Below are 15,591 nucleotides of genomic sequence, written 5' to 3'. Positions count from 1 at the left end.
ACTCCCAAACAGCAACTTCCCTTTATGAGATGTGCCAGCGTTCTCATTTCACACATAAAACACGGCGGTCCAGGGTCTTTGCCCAAACCTCAGCCTCACGGTTCACGTCACCCGATCCTGTACCTTGCCTCCTATAGATTTAAAAGCCTTAAAAAAACCTTTCCTGTTTCAAAAAGGCCCCGAGTCAACCCTGTTCTCCTGCCGTGTTCTCCAGTTTTCTCCTTGTGCTGTTTTTCTTGGTCTCTCAACTTCCTGACCCAGATTTTTTTAAAAAAAAAAACTCTTCGTCTCCATCGGTTTCTCCTGTATTTGCAAAAAGCTGTCGTTTTTTTTTTGGGGGGGAGGGCTGACAGGTGGATGGGGCTTGGCCCCTGAGCTGAAATCTAGTCGTCACTAAAGTTGATCTGATGGAACTTACAAAGGAGTGGACTCCACAAATCCCCCACTGATTCAATGGGTCTACTCTAGTGGTGGCTTTCTCCTGGGCTTCAGCGGTAGTCTTCTAAACGTGCCCAGATAGAGTCATAATTGTGATAAATAGTTCAAGGTGGATGCCCCACGTCGGGCCCCTGACATCCATCAGCTCCTCTCCTCTCTGATGCAGTTGGCTTTTTCTGATTTAACATTCATCTGGGGGGGGGGAATTAAAATATACATTTGTATTTTGAGGCAAAGAACAAAAGCAAGAGCAATTATGTTGGCCCATAAAGTGGAAAAGTCCAAAATCCAGGCTCTGTCTTAGGACCAATCCAATCATTCAAAAATAACGAGCAAGCTTCGGAGTTCTCCATAACTCTTTGACCGGCCCAACGCTAAGCCTCTCAAGGGATGGAGACCCTAAAGTTGGCTTCGTGTTGCAGTTTGGGAAATTCATGCTACTTTCCCCTCACCTTTCAGAGCCTTTTGCAGGAGATGACCCCACGGGCTGCGAAGATGAGGAAGAGGTGAGAAAGAGTTCCTTTTTTCCGTCTTCTGTACGTGTTCCTCCCAGTGGCTGCTTTTATTCCCTGGTGAAATCACAGGAATCTACAGTTCCGTGTTTAAAAACAAAAACAAACCCCAAACACTTTGCTTACCAAATCCATGGGAAATTGGCAGAGCTTACAGATGTTCCTTCTGGGGACTACGAATCCCATCCTCCTCCCTCATTACCCAAGCCGGCTGGAGGGGCCGTCCTTCACAATTAGAAACCTTTCCGACCTCTGGACTCAGCCCTTCAGAAAAAGGAAGTATATTTCTATGGTCTCCAGACGTTGTTAAGACTCCGACGCCTATCATCCCCCAACTCTGGCCCTGCTGGCTGTGACAGATCTTGCTCTCATTAACTCAGGAGAGGAACTGGAGTCTTTTGGAATGGGAAGGACAGTATAATTAGCCCTACCCAATGATGGTGTCCTGGAGAAACGAGCATGTCCTGTTGGGGAAGGAAGCTTGAAGGACTGTATTCTGACCCGGGACCCTCCTGGGTTTCTATTCTTCTGGAACAGGGATTCCTCTTGCTCCCTATTTCCTCTCCCCTGCCCCCCCCCCCCCGGCATCAGCTCTCGGCGATCTCAGCCGGACACCTTTCTGTTTAATTCTGACTAATCCCAATTCCTTGATTTGCAGTTACAGAAGATGCTGCCAACGCTAAGAATTGCCGGTAGGTCTTGGCAGATACTGGAGGCCGCATCAGTAAGGCATGTAATAAGTCACTTCAGCCAGCAGGGGCCGCTCAGGAGCTCAACGGTTGGGTGGGCTTGGGCGTTTTGTCTGTCCTCGTCTTCCCTAACTCGCCAGGGACGGAAAAGTGAAGGCCTCTTGCTTCCTCCTTTTTTGAATGGTCTTGTCATCTGGGTCTTGCGATGTTCCTCCATGTTGGTCCTCAGGACATCCCTCTGCTTCAAAATCAGCATTAGGGGCTCCCATTCCCCGCACGAGGGCACAATGGAATTTCTTGAAACAGGCCACCTCAACGTTGGTGCTGCCGGTGGGGAGGGAAATGTTCCCAGGCCAGTGACGTGGGACAGACAGGTGGAAAAGGTTTTCTCCTTTTGGGGAGGCGCAGGGGACAGTGAAGAACTTTTGAGTCTTTTTTGCTTCTGTTTTTGCAGCTGCGCCCCTTCTCAAAGCAGGGAACACAGAGAGAGGTGGATGGGAACGGCGCTTGCCGTTCCTTTCTATTTTGTGGCTGTGATCCGAGTGGGAGGCGGGAGAGGGATTGGAGAGCCGGGATCGGTGACTCCTTGGACCGACTCTCGTTTTGCAGATCCAGTCCATCGAAGAGAGCCCCCGCCCCCTTACCCGTGGCTGAAGCAAGAGGCGCCGCACCCCAGTACCTGTGGCAACGGACCGTTCCCCCAGCTGGCGCACCCCGAGCTCCCCATCTTGACCTCTCCGCCTCCTTTCGCCGTCGGCGGCAGGGAACCCGTGGTGCCCCCTTTTCCTGCGGAGCCGGCCGTCCAGATGGGCCTGCCCTCCGGGAACCTCGCCGTGCCGGGAGAGCTGGAACCCGTGCCCCAGGGGAGCTGCCCGATGGATCACTCCATCCCAAACCTGTTGATCAGCCCGCACATGTTACCCCGTAAGGATCCGTAGTGGACCACTGGGTTGGCACAGCGGGGGGGGGGGGGGGTTGGGGAGGGTGAGACAGCTTTGGGACGCTCAAGCGGCCAAAATACTGTTGAGGCATCCCGCCGGAATTTTGTGTCCTGGAGCTGCCAAGGGTTTCTCCTCGGCCCCTACCCCCAGCGTACCTTCCTCCTGCTTCCATTATTATCCAGCTTGGCTCGCTTGTCTTAAGTTCTCCATTTGGTTTTAATAACGCATGTGGCTTAAGACTGGATGCTTCATTTTTTTTAAATGTACACGCTGCCCATTTGGTGCCTGCTTGCACTCAGGTGACTGATCAGGGCATCAGGAACTGTTCACTCAGCGAGACTAGAGGGTGTGGTGTGGTGGTTAAGCATTTTGGACCAAGAGTATCCGTGCTTCTCATCTCCACTAGTCTAGAGCCATGAAACTTGGGGTGGGGGGTTGACCTCAGGGCTGGGCCCTTCAGCGTGACTCCCTTATAGGGATGTTGTGCGGACAAAGTGGGGGGAAAGGGAGAAGCATGTGGACTGCACAGATCTCCTTGCAAGAAAGGTGGGACAGAAACGGAATGGTTCCTCCTAATAAGGCCATGCAGAGGATGTGATATAAGGGCGTGAAGCTCACCAACTGACTTTGGGCCAATCACGTTCTCTCTGAGCCTGGCCTCCCTCAAAGGGTTGTCATGTAGACAAGGCTGAGGGAAGACAGCCGTGTCAGTTGTCTTTTGCACATGGGTGGAAAATCAGAGTATAAATGAAATGATAGTAGGACTCCCATGTCCACGGGGGATTGGTTCTAAGCACTCCCATGGATGCGGAAACCTGCAGATAATAGCGAAGGCTATATATACCGTGGTAAAACATACGGTATATATCCAGGTAAAAAGTATTTTCACATGTATTACCAGAACTGGCTGCTAGAGGGAGCCAGAGATGGTGCTGTGCATTCTTTAACAAGTCTAGCATGGTCTCTGCCTCCCTCTAGTGGCTGGTTCCGGTAAATACACCATGAAAATATGCATTTCTAGTTTTTTTTCTTTTAATATTTTCAGACTGGATAAATGAAACTGCAGATGCTGACCCCACGGCTATGGGGGTCCTACTGTATTAAAATAAGCCATAGCCACACAGGCCGGGCCTTTAAGGGTCAGGAATTAAAAACGGACCTGTCGGTTCTTCTCCCTCCCCCCTCAGTGACGGACCTAGAGATCAAGTTCCAGTACCGGGGCCGCTCTGTGGGCTCTCTCACCATCAGCAACCCCCATGGCTGCCGCCTCTTCTACAGCCACCTGAAGCCCACGCAGGAGCAGGTGGAGCTTTTCGGGCCGATGACGCTGGAGCAGGTCCGTTTCCCCAGCGCGGAAGCCGTGCCCAACGAGAAGCAGCGCTTCTACACCCGCCAGCTGCTGGATGTCTTGGATCGGGGCCTCATCCTGGAGCTGCAGGGCCAGGACATCTACGCCATCCGGCTGTGCCAGTGCAAGGTCTTCTGGACAGGGCCGTGCGCCGGTGAGCTGGCGGGCCCCAATCCCATCGAGCGGGAGAAGAAAATCAAGCTGTTTAGCCTGGAGAGTTTCCTCAACGGTGAGGAGATGCCAGATGGGGCAGGGGAATCGGTGGTGGAGGGGGCAGGGTGGGTGAAAGGACCTGCTTGGAATAAGCCCCCCCCTGAAAGGCATCTTCCCACTTTGTGCAATAACAATGTAACCGAGTGGCATTATTAAAAAAAACTAACAAGTAGGGACAAAGTTATTTCTTGGGGCAATCAGTAGTGGCTTCAAGTTACTTTTGACAGTTACTTTTTAGGAACATTTTTAAAAGGCATTTTGTAGGGAGCTTGTTGAGTTTTCTGCTCTTTCCTTGAAAGAAAGAAAAAACAAGCACCACAGCAGGTTATTTTTATATCCTGCAACAAGTAACAGTATTGAATTACTTTTTAAAAGTAATTATGCACCCTTTGAGAAAATACAGATTCCTGTCCCTCAGGCGTACATTGTTTGTGTCCGCGTCACATGGCCCGCTGACGGAACCCTTGACTTCTGGAGAAATTCCGAGATACTTTTTTTTTCTCTCCACTGAGAATTTTCAAAAATTGCAATGGCTTTTTGGGAAAGAGCCAAATTTATCTGGAATCAGAGCCTCACCAGTGTCTCAATGTCTGGCCCGCTTTGGCTGCAGAGCCAATTTTGTGAATCCTCAGAGAGCTTTTTCTAGCCCAAGGCGAGGAAATAGGCAAAGTCTAAGCAGCGTAGAGAGTCGCTCTGCTAGGAACGGTCCCAAGGGGTGCGTGGCAGGGACTCGCTCTTCGCCACAGAGAGGAATCTCACAGCGGCCACACACCTTATAGCAGCAAGCAAAGTCATTTTGCTTGCTTGCTGCTATAAGCAAGCCTTTTTTCAGGGTTTTCCAAGTAGAGAAGACTCAGCAGTGGTTTCCCCTTCTCTCCTTCAGGAGGGGAATCCCTGGGACGACGGTGCAGCTGGCCCAAGGCCACCCAGGCTGGCTCTACTTTGCAGGAGGCACAGTGGGGGAATCGGGACCCCCAACGTCTGGCTCCACCCACTGAGCTCTCCAGCCTGCTAATGGCTCTTAGAACAGGGCTCATTACTCATATTTCTGATGCTGAGCTGGAGCTTGGAGAGAGTGGCTTGCCGAAGCCACCCATGGAGTTCGCGGCAAAGTTAGGATGTGAATCAAGAGTTCCCATTTCCCAGTTTCGCCTTTGTGACTTCATCACAGCAGCTGGTTCTTCCTCTCAGGACCCTTCGAAGGCACACACACACCCCAAAATCGGGTGTTGGGCAAGGACAGAGCTGTTGCCCATTTCATGCATAGGGTCCAGGTGCCTTTCCTGCAATTTAGTTTAACACCTCCTGTACCCTACAGGTGTATTTCACTGGTCAAGATGCTGCTGTTCAACATCTGGTCTGGAAACACAGAAACCTTTGGCCCTGGATCAGTGCACCCTTCCTTAAGCCCCTGGACCCTTCCCCCCCCAGATGTTCTGGACCCCACTTCCCATCAGCCCCCACTCACCATGGCCAAGCATGAAGGACTAGGGGAGGAGACGAAGGACCAAAGGTCTCCCATCCCAGTGTAGGGGACGAGCAATGCCGAGAACCGCAATGCACACGCACACACACACACACACACCCAGCATGTCCTGCAGTGTTAAGCCCAAAGCCATGCTCGGTCACTGTTGAAATCCACATCACCGAGAGTGTCTGCCGGAGAGAGGCTGGTTGGCCGAGCAGCGTGATGCTCTTCGTGAAGTCCCGTAGACGGTGAGGCTGCTGTATCGAAGTATTCGGTTGCCATTCTTAGAACAGGCACAGGAATCTGTGCTAGATGGAGAGCTTTCGTTATCCCAGCTCATCAGCTGGGCTCCCTGAAGCTGGTGGGACGTCGGCCCGTCAGACCCGCTGGAGTTTCTCCCTCCACAGGCTTCCCCTTCTGGTCACCAAACTGAAAGCTTTTGCAGACGGGGGGGAAGGCTCCCCGCCTGCCTTCCTGCAAATCCGTTTTCCTCCTTGCAGTCTTTTTTTTCGGGGCCTCCCCGTTTTGGTGGCTGTCCTGAATATCTGCCTCTTCTCCTCCCCTCTGAAGCCCCGTCTCGCCTCTTGACACCTCCATTCTGGCAATGTAAAGACAGGCGTCCCCTTTCCTTCCCCGCAGGCCTCATCATGTTCCAGAAAGGTCAGAGCACCACGCCGCCGCCCTACGAAATTTTCTTCTGTTTCGGAGAAGAGTGGCCAGATCAGAAGCCGAAGGAGAAAAAGCTGATCATGGTGCAGGTGAGCGGACATTGACAGCCACTGCTGACAGGCAGCCTCCCTCTGGGGTCAAACCCTGGTTTTGCAAGTCAGGGGTTAGCTCTCCTTGTTAAGGAAAGAAAAAGAGGAAATCACGAGGACTTTAGCTGATCGCTTAGGGAAATGGTCTACTGGAAAGCGCGGGAGGGAGCACTGGGCACCTTCATTCAGCGACACCCACACGCCCACGTGCATGCATGCGCCTGGCCACATCTGTCACTCATCCATGCAAGATGGAAACGGGAGCAATGTGGTGCGCATTAGAGACCGGCAGATCTGCGTGGGGAATCCCGAGGGCTGAACTCCAAAGGCTCAAAGGTGTGTGCCTCGCCTGCTGATGAACAAGCCGCTCGGTGCATTCTGGGTAGCGCGCCAGACAGCATGGGACTTGCATTTCATTAATTAGCAGCAGCAGCATGCCACTTGGAGACATGGTGGCACTGTGGGCTAAACCGCAGAAGCCTGTGCTGCAGGGTCAGAAGACCAAGCAGTCGTAAGATCGAATCCATGCGACGGAGTGAGCACCCGTCGCTTGTCCCAGCTCCCACCAACCTAGCGGTTCGAAAGCATGCAAATGCAAGTAGATAAATAGGGACCACCTCAGTGGGAAGGTAACAGCGTTCCGTGTCTAAGTCGCACTGGCCATGTGACCACGGAAGATTGTCTTCGGACAAAACGCTGGCTCTATGGCTTGGAAACGGGGATGAGCACCACCCCCTAGAGTGGGACACGACTGGACAAAAATTGTCAAAGGGAACCTTTACCTTTAGCATGCCACTTGGAGACACATAAGCTGGCAACAGGATTCTGACCCCCATCACCCCAAAATAAATGGCAATTCAGAAAAACCAAAACACCAGCTTTCCCCCTAAGCAAGCAGGGCAACAGACATGTCTTTTTTCCTCCTTCCTCTGCACGACACCCCTACAGGGTAGGCCAGGTTGAGCGAGACTAGCCCAAGGGGTCACGAATGCCACAGCTGAGTAAGGTTTTAAATCCAGATCTCTCCCGCCCTCCTAGTCCAACCACCGATAGGCCACCCCGCTCAGGCCCTGTAGTACGGCCCACTCTTCGCGTTTCTCCACCCTGCAGAGACCAGGTAAATTCTTTCATCTCCTTTCTGCCCGACAGGTGGTTCCGGTTGCTGCCCGCCTCTTGCTGGAAATGTTCTCTGGGGAGCTGTCCTGGTCGGCCGACAGCGTCCGGCTCCAGATCTCCCACCCGGATCTCAAGGACAAGATGGTGGAACAGTTTAAGGAGCTCCACCACCTCTGGCAAGCCCAGCAGAGCATCCCGGTCTCGAACCCGGAGCCGGCTGAGGCCGAAACGTGGCCCATGCAGACGGGCAACGGCATGCAATAACCAGGGCCAGGGCCACTACTGGCGAGACAGGACAGGCCCCCGACGGCTCATCTCCCACACTTGGCCTCTGTAAGGTTTTCATGGCTCTGGCTTGGACCCTATGCTCCCCCTTTTCTCTGGTACAGTGACATCCATGAGACACCCACCTACCCCCCCCAGAACCAGGACAGAAGAGCTCTCTCTCCCTGGGATGGATGGCGAGGAAGCCTGCGGGCATGAGCGCTCACGACAAAGGGGAGCACCACCTATATATATATGTATTTGCTTTGAACTCTTACCAAGCCTGAGAAGAGGCACACCAGCTTTTTCGAACGAAAGGGAAACGTAGCGCAGGAGAAAGTCACCGGTGTGGACTGTGTCGCAAAGACAGGGGATGGAGCCATGGGGAGGGGGCTCCTGGGGGGGGCAGACTGGGACCCCAGGAAAGACTGGGCTGTGAGCCAAGGGGAAGGTTCAAACTTTGAACCCGAGTCACCTCGTAGCAAAACGGCAAGCTGTGCCACGCAGAAAGAGCAGGAAACTCCAAGACGCGCAGCTGCTGAGACGACCCAAACCTCTGGTGCTCCGGAAAGCTGCGGATGGGCTTGGCGCCAGCGCTTGAACAGGTCGGGGCCTTCGGGTGGGTGGGGGATTGGGGTGTCTTTTAACAACGAAAAGACTGGATTGTGACCAAGGGGGTTCAGCTTTGGCCTCGTGTCCGCTGGAGACTGCATGTTGGCCTGGTTGGGCTCCGGACTTCCCGTGAGTCAGCCGCGTCAACCGGAGAAGAATAGATATCTCTTTTCAAGGGAAAACCTCCCTATCCAGCCGGGACACAGGCACGGTGGACGAGAGAGCGGAGCGGAGAGGAGGCAGAGCCCTTCCAAAGCAGGCAGAGGCGCTCCCACCAGCCAGGCCCTCGCCTCCACCTCGGGCCCTTTAGGCCGTCGATGAATACCCAGGGCTGGGCGGTGGGCCAGGAGCCTCATTTGGGGACCTTTTTTCTGCTTGTGGGGTGTCTAAGCCAAAGACGTCCACCCAGAGGACTGTGGCAGAGGTGTGGAAGGAGGGCACAGCGTGGAGAAGTCACTGGTCTGGGGGTGCCATGTCCCAGAATCCCCCAGTGAAGGAGTGGGGGGGGGGAGAAGTGGGTTGGTGCCCAGAAAGTGAGCTCCCGCAAAAGGGGTGGGCGAGGCTCCAGGGGAGCCGGGCTGAAACATCCCGGGGGGGCAGGATCAGGAAAAAAGGCTGCCCATGAGCCTGCTGGTAGGCACTCGGGTCTGTTCTTATGCCCAGCCGAGAGCCCGGGAGCTGGAGAGGCGCTACTGGCATTTCCAGAGAACATGCAAAGGGTCCCGGCCAGCCCTTATATAGTGGGAGCGATGCCTCTTGAGGAAGGCGGGCGGCCCAATTCACCCAGAGGTCGTTCCGTCTGCCTGGAGAGCTAGGATCCCGGAATGAAACAGCTGCCACCGCCCAGGGCTCGTCCGTGCTTGGGGGTCCGGCGGGACAAGGGAAGGGTAGCTGCTGCACACTGGGATAGCCAGAGGATTCCTCCACATCATTTGGGGAGGGGGTGGAGGCGCCGTCCCCTTCCTTCTCCCACCCGAGAAGGTGATCCTTGGCCTTGTCAAATAAACACATTTACTCTTGTCTGCAAGGGCTGAGTGGGAGCTTGCTTGTATTCCAGGAGACGATAACAGCTGGAGCCTTCCGCTGGATGTTGCAATTCTGCACAGATGCCGGTGGAGGGAAGGGGCTGCATGGAAGCCGGGGCCAGCCCCGGGAAGCGCTGCCGCCTGGCACACACTTGCGGTCATTCCCAGGTCAAGACCGGTGGGCCCTGAGCCCCGGCCGCCCTGGAACAAAGCAGGGAGGGCAGCCACTCTTCGGCCATCCGTGCCACCCATTTTGAGGTCTCCCAAGGCATGGCAGTTGCCACATTAAAAAAATAAGTCCCGTCACAGACAGAAATAGATTGTGATTCTCATTCATCAACAGCTGGGGTCCTTCCGCTGAAAAAGGTTGGAATAGTCTCTGGTTACTCGGGATTCTTGAAGAGCGGACCGGGGATCGGTTCCCGCTGGGGCTGAGGGTGAACGGGTTCTCGATCCGGCCGTCCAGAGGTCGTGTGTGTGTGTTCCAGCGCTGGAAAGAGGGGAGGCCTGCCAGCACACAAACGCTGACGGCTGCGACTCTGCTCACTGAGCAACACTGCCGCTCCTCCAGGTGTAGACTGGTTTCTTTAAAAAAGCCTTCAGTGGGGGATGGTGTTTGAGAGGGGAGGGGGCGTGCTCATGCCTGAAAATCTCCCATACTGAAGCCGAGCTGCCTCGGCTCTAACCGAAGGTTTCAAAGGCTGAAAGGCAATAAAGGGGGGCTTATTCCCCATCGCGGGTTTTCACTGGAGAAGCCACGAGACATCTCGCTCAACGCCTACTTCCTGCAGCCAAGAACAAGAATGCAGGAGAGCCAGAGTTTTCCCTCTTCCACAGGAAAGGGCAGAGTTAAGGTTAAAAAATGCCACGGTTTCCAAGTCAGGACCAGGAGTTGGCCAAGGCACCCTGGGTGCGAGAGCTTCCTGTTCACCATTCCTGTCTTGCCACCCAAACCGGAGAAAGCTATTCTGGCTGGTCTGTGTGCGAGAGCAGCATCTCGTTCCCTCCACCTACAAGAGGGCTCGACAGGAGACCACAGTTCCTGCCCTTCTGCCCTCGGCCGCGCTCGGCAAGCTCTCTGGCGCCAGCCGAGGGAGAAGGATGGAGTTTTCCATGAGAGGTCCGTACGGAAACCAAAACAGGACTGTGCAAAAAAAAAAAAAAAATGTTTTGTGGCTCCTTCATACCCCACGGGCGGCAGAGCGGACAGCCGGCCCCCGTTCCCCGGCCAGGTCTGGAGGTGAAGCTGTCCGATCTCCAAGGCAAAGGCTCACATGCTCCATCACGATACGGAGATCGCCGATGGAGGCTCAGCGCGACTCTCCGTCCGTACACGGACCGAGAACACCAGGGCCGAGCAGTGCTGGGGGGGAAAAGAAGGCGACGGGGACTGCTTCCATTTTAATTTTTTGTCTGTTTTTATTTCTTTTTTTTTTTCTGAGCTGCTTCTCTCCCCCCCCCCCCCCTTTGTTCTCGAGATGGCTACAACACCAGACGGAACAGCATCTCTCTCCCCCCTTTCCTGTCTTAAAGGTCTGCGCAGGGCCCGCCACTCCTCCCCGCCACCCGAGTCCTCGCCGGATCAGTTGAAACCAACAGCCTGCCTGCAACCCTGTCTTCTCCAAAGCGTGGGTCCCACCCACCCCCCGCCCCGCGGTAAAAAAATCCCAAAACCAATTTAAACCAGATTTTTCAAAAAACCCAAATCAACTTTAAAAAAAAAGAAATATATATATAATATAATATATATTATAACAGTTTATCAAAGTAAGTGACGGGACAATGGAGAGGCTCGGTTCTTCTTTAGCCTCTCTATGCATGGGGGGCGCGCACGGCCGGCCCCCTCAGGCCTGCCCCAAAGATCCTGCACGCCAGAGAGACAGCCGCTCCAAAGCTCTTTCCATTTTGATTTTGGGAGGCCCGGGGGGGGGGAGAGACCGAGCTCTGGAAATTTGGAGGAGTGTCGGGACCCCTCCCAAGCCAACCCCCTTCCCCGCAGGGCAGACTCTTTCGTTTTGTAAGGTAAGATATATATTTTTTTCATCCCGTGGATCCTTAAACAATTCTTTTATTTTCATTTCACAGAAAGTTTTCTACCTTGTTTTGCTTTTTTTGTTTGTTTTAATACACCTCTCTCTCCCCTTTTTTTTTGCTGCCAGGAAAACCACGTATTTTTCCCCCCTACGGTTTCATGTTTTTCTTGTTTTCTTAAAAAAAAAAAAAACATTTCATCACAGGTTTCCTTTTTGCATGTTTTTTTGTTTGTTTCTGCCACCTCCTCCTCCTCCTCCTTTTTTTTTTTTAAAAGCAAGTCCATCTGGAAAGCAGCGCCCCTCCCCCCCGCGATGCTGTAGGTCGGTCAGTGGCAGGCCGTCAGTAAGTCCCAGACAAGTTGCACCCCCGGGTTTGCCTTTTTTTTTTCCCCGCGCCTCTCTCTTTCTCTCTTTCACTCACAAGCAGGAACTTCACCGACTCATTCTTGCAGTGAAGCGTCTCTTCCAGATCGGTGGGACACACCAGAGCGAGTCAGACCCCCGCGGCCGCGATGAAGTTTGCTGGTTGTGGGACACCCTTCTTGGTTGTTTTATTTCCTTTTCTGAAAATAAGACATTCCTGGAAAAGAGGGCAGAGAGGCGCTGTGACGGCGGCCCGCTCCAGAAGCACGAGGACCCTTTGAGGGTCGCCCTTTTAGCCTTCTCAGGCATTGACTCTTTCCTGGTGTGAAGTTGCATGCAAGAAACTTCTCAGAAAAGGGGCCAGACACTCAGCCACATTACGGGCCATTTCGCAGGTCTGATGGAAACCGTGCCTGCAAGCCAGGCCGCTCTTCCACTTAACAAGGCGGAGAGCACGAGGGCATTAGGCTTGCCTCTGTGGCCCCTTACGATCCGGGGTAAACTTCCTCCCCCCTCTGAAACAAGGAAGAGCCGGCAAAGTCATCAACGCCATTTTGACCTCAGTGACTGATTTCTGAAACACGCACATACACCCAACCCATGACTTTAGGGCAGAGTTTCGGAGCTGGTGGCCCTCCGGAAGTCGTTAGATTACAAATCCCATCCTTCAACTTCATATCGCAGCCCAGAGCGGATGGTACGTTGCAGCCGAGGCACATCTGGAGGGCCACACCCTCAAAACCCCCCCCCATTGCCAGGCTTTCAGGAAATATTCAAGATTGGTTTGCTCTCAGGAGGTGCTTGGCTTGCAACGGCTTCCTTTTTTTCTCAGTCAAGTGCAGGAAGCAGCCCCTCCCGGGGCCTCTCGAGGCCGGACGCGCGGCCTCGGGCCAGCAGAAAGGGAAGCCCCGAAAGAACCAAAAGCCCGCTCACAGAGGATGGGAAGGAAGGGCGGGGGGAGGGGGGAGGACAAAAGGAAGTGGAGCCCATTTTTCAGGTGGTGAGGACCAAGAGTGGTTTCCTGGGTCCAAGTGAGCTTTAGAGGATGATAGAATAATCATCTTAAAATTACAGACCCAGAAGGGGGACCCCCATGGACCATCGGGTCCAGCCCCGGTCAAGGACGCGGAAGGTGGGTGGAGGGGATCAAACTCCCAAACTCCGGCTCCGCAGCCAGAGACCTCCACCCCCAATTCTCCGGCCATTCTGAGGCAGGTGCTCCACCGATGCGGGTTATGAGTTCAAAACTGGCCTCTTGGAAGCCCAGCGGGGAAGAACGGCTTTCTTTCAAAGCTTAAAACGATAAAATGGCTAAGTATCCCCATCCGCTGCTCTGGGTCAATGAGAAACCAATGAACAGGGTCATCAACACAAACACACACACACACACACAGAGACCGATTCTCCGAGTGGAGGAAAGGTTGCAGGCCCGGAGGCTTCTGCTCACCTGGGAGATAGGCAGAGCGAAGGAGGCGCCGGCTACCGGAAGAGTCTGGTGAAGTCCCTCAGAGCCCAGCACACCTGTTTGCACTCCTCGGCGCTGTGGGGGGGGGGGAGGAGAAGAGAAAGACAACCTTGTTATTTGGAGAAGGGAGAGATGGTGGGTTCTGCCTCCCCTGGGAGAGAACGACAGGTCTCGTTTGCAAGGGGCCCGCCCAACCCCACTGTTCCACGGTCTGGGCTCCAACGGCAGGCGAGAACTCCAGCGCTTTGGTCCAGAGAACCTGCTCCGGGCCTCCCATCCCCGCTCAGTGAGCGAACACGCCGAGGAACCTTTGAGAAGCCTCTGCGCTTCCAGGGTGGTGTGTGTGTGGTTTGTTTTTACTGTATATAAGAACAGTTTGGGTACTGCCAACGGTGAGAGAATGGTGGCGCTGGATGTGTTCCGTATTTGGTGTGGAGGAGGAAGGATGGACCAGAATGTGCACGGACGCACGCTCATGCCCATACCCCTGGCATGGGTTAGGAATCAGAGAGGGAGAAGCAAGACATCCTAATGCAGCAAATACAGTGGTGCCTCGCATAGCAAGGTTAATCCGTTCCGGATTAACCTTCGCTATGCTGAAGCATCGTTGAACGGATCAAAAAAACCCATCGTTTAATGCGTTCCAAATGGGCCAAATACTCACCGTTCAACGAAGCTTTGTAATGGCCGGCAGCCATTTTCGCGCCCTCGCCTCGCTTAACGAGGGCGCGAAAACGCTGCGCGCGGCCATTCTGGGCCATTTCCGGGCTTCCGGCGGCCATTTTGGCCGCCGAACAGCTGATCGTCGGGCTTCGTTTTGCGAAGATCGGTAAGCGAAGCGCTTACCGGTCTTCGCAAAGCGAATTTAGCCCTATACAAAAAACCTTAAGCGATCGCATTAGCGATCCGAAAAAACGGATCGCTATGCGAGTTCATCGTTATGCGGTGTGCTCGTTAAGCGAGGCACCACTGTATATATATAAACCACAGCAAAGCAAGGTGACTTCCTTAATGAAGCACAAATAAGCCATAAACTGAAGGACAAAATGGAACCACACCAGCCCGGCCCTGCCTGAGCAGGTCCTCGTAAATTTAGTTCCTGCTTCCTGCGAAACCACAGCATCTGAGCTGCGACAAGGCAACTCTGGGCCCTTGAGGGAGGCTGGCCTTAGTCCCATGAGCCCCAGACAGTGTGGGGGACCATGGGCACAGCAGTCCAAAAGCCATCCGAAGGCCACAGAGGCCACCCAGCTGACAGCAACTGCGGGATCTGGGTTGGAAGACGGGAGAGGGATCGCTGCCAAAATGTATTCTGACAGCCCGCCAGACGCTTCCAGAGGGAAGTGGCCCTCAGACAATCAGAAAAGCAGACGTCTCTCCCAGCTGAGGACGAAAGCACGAAAAATTTACAGGGGTGGTGCGGGGCGAGGCAGGAAGTACGGCTTGGCCGCCAGGCACGTGGGCGTGAACACCACCACGTGGAGGAGCAGACTGGCTGGGGCTTGTCTCGGAGGGTTCACCCAGTCCGGGGTGGGGGAGCAGGACTGCCAGCTGCAGGTGCTGGCAGAGCCTGAGGGCCCGCGGAGGTAGAGGGCACCGGCCGGGCCGGGCACAGGCTTGCCCAAACTCGTTGCGCTGTGTCGGTAAACCCTTCCAAAACAAAGCTAAAACATCCCCTGCGGTTTCTCCTCCCAAACCTGAAAATCCTGATCGGCGAGGGAGAGAGGAGAGGAAAACCAGACCCCGGTGGGAGCGTGGGGGGTTGGGTCCGGGGGGGGCTTCTCACTCACCCTAACCCTTACCCTCCTGAGGGACCTCCCCACACATTGCAGGCTACTTTCCACCCGGAGAAGAGGTAGGCAACCCAGACCTTCCTCTGCAGCCTGAGCTTTCTTTAAAAAGCCACATTTTTTTCAGCCGGAGAGATGGCCCCGTTGCGTGTGCCTGACAAGGCTGATCTCGCCTCATGCCCGAGGATGCCCTGCCCAACCCATCACACCCAAACAAGAAGCTACAGGGACCCATGTGCTCAGCCTTCTGCTTCTTGCGCCGCCTGCCCTGAAACGAATACAGCAGCTGGCGGTCCCTCCGTGAACAGCGGTGGAGGAGTGCCGCTCTGTGTTATGCCTCTTGGGCCGCGGCGAGCTCTGACTGGTTCCTGCAGGTTCCTCTCCTCCAGAGAGAGTCAAGAGTCCACGGCAGAGGCCGCCTTAAGGCTGAAACCAGACAACAGCTTCTCAACCAGACCCAGACGGAAGGCAGCGGTGCTCCCTCCATCCAAGTTGTCCTGCTTAAGGCAGCCCGCTTGCGCACAATGCCCGCGTCTACTACCCTCCCGTGACCAAT

The 15,591-nt window shown here is 54.4% G+C and overlaps 2 protein-coding genes across 4 annotated transcripts in view; one reads left to right on the top strand and one right to left on the bottom strand.

Moving 5' to 3' along the window:
- The window catches only part of IRF5 (interferon regulatory factor 5), a 31,976-nt gene extending 22,590 nt beyond the window's left edge, over positions 1 to 9,386 (top strand). For all 3 annotated transcript variants that reach the window (XM_073002434.2, XM_020812450.3, XM_073002433.2), the window contains exons 4-9: positions 898 to 944; positions 1,609 to 1,642; positions 2,249 to 2,563; positions 3,768 to 4,157; positions 6,249 to 6,367; positions 7,517 to 9,386. In XM_073002434.2, coding sequence (XP_072858535.2) covers positions 898 to 944; positions 1,609 to 1,642; positions 2,249 to 2,563; positions 3,768 to 4,157; positions 6,249 to 6,367; positions 7,517 to 7,747 — 1,136 coding nt within the window. In that variant the 3' untranslated portion in view covers positions 7,748 to 9,386. The remainder of the gene's footprint in view (positions 1 to 897; positions 945 to 1,608; positions 1,643 to 2,248; positions 2,564 to 3,767; positions 4,158 to 6,248; positions 6,368 to 7,516) is intronic.
- Positions 9,387 to 11,436: 2,050 nt separating this feature from the next.
- TNPO3 (transportin 3) overlaps positions 11,437 to 15,591 on the bottom strand; it is a 44,517-nt gene continuing 40,362 nt past the window's right edge. Inside the window, exons 22-23 of the mRNA XM_073002431.2 lie at positions 13,228 to 13,320; positions 11,437 to 11,997 (exon numbers count right to left, since the gene is read on the bottom strand). Of these exons, the coding sequence (XP_072858532.1) occupies positions 13,260 to 13,320 (61 nt within the window). The 3' untranslated portion in view covers positions 11,437 to 11,997; positions 13,228 to 13,259. The remainder of the gene's footprint in view (positions 11,998 to 13,227; positions 13,321 to 15,591) is intronic.

The sequence above is a fragment of the Pogona vitticeps genome, chromosome 5 (genome assembly GCF_051106095.1).
Source record: "Pogona vitticeps strain Pit_001003342236 chromosome 5, PviZW2.1, whole genome shotgun sequence".
Lineage (NCBI taxonomy): Eukaryota > Metazoa > Chordata > Lepidosauria > Squamata > Agamidae > Pogona > Pogona vitticeps.
The sequence above is the reverse complement of the archived record's forward strand: the minus strand, read 5'-3'. Positions and strand labels throughout refer to the sequence as shown.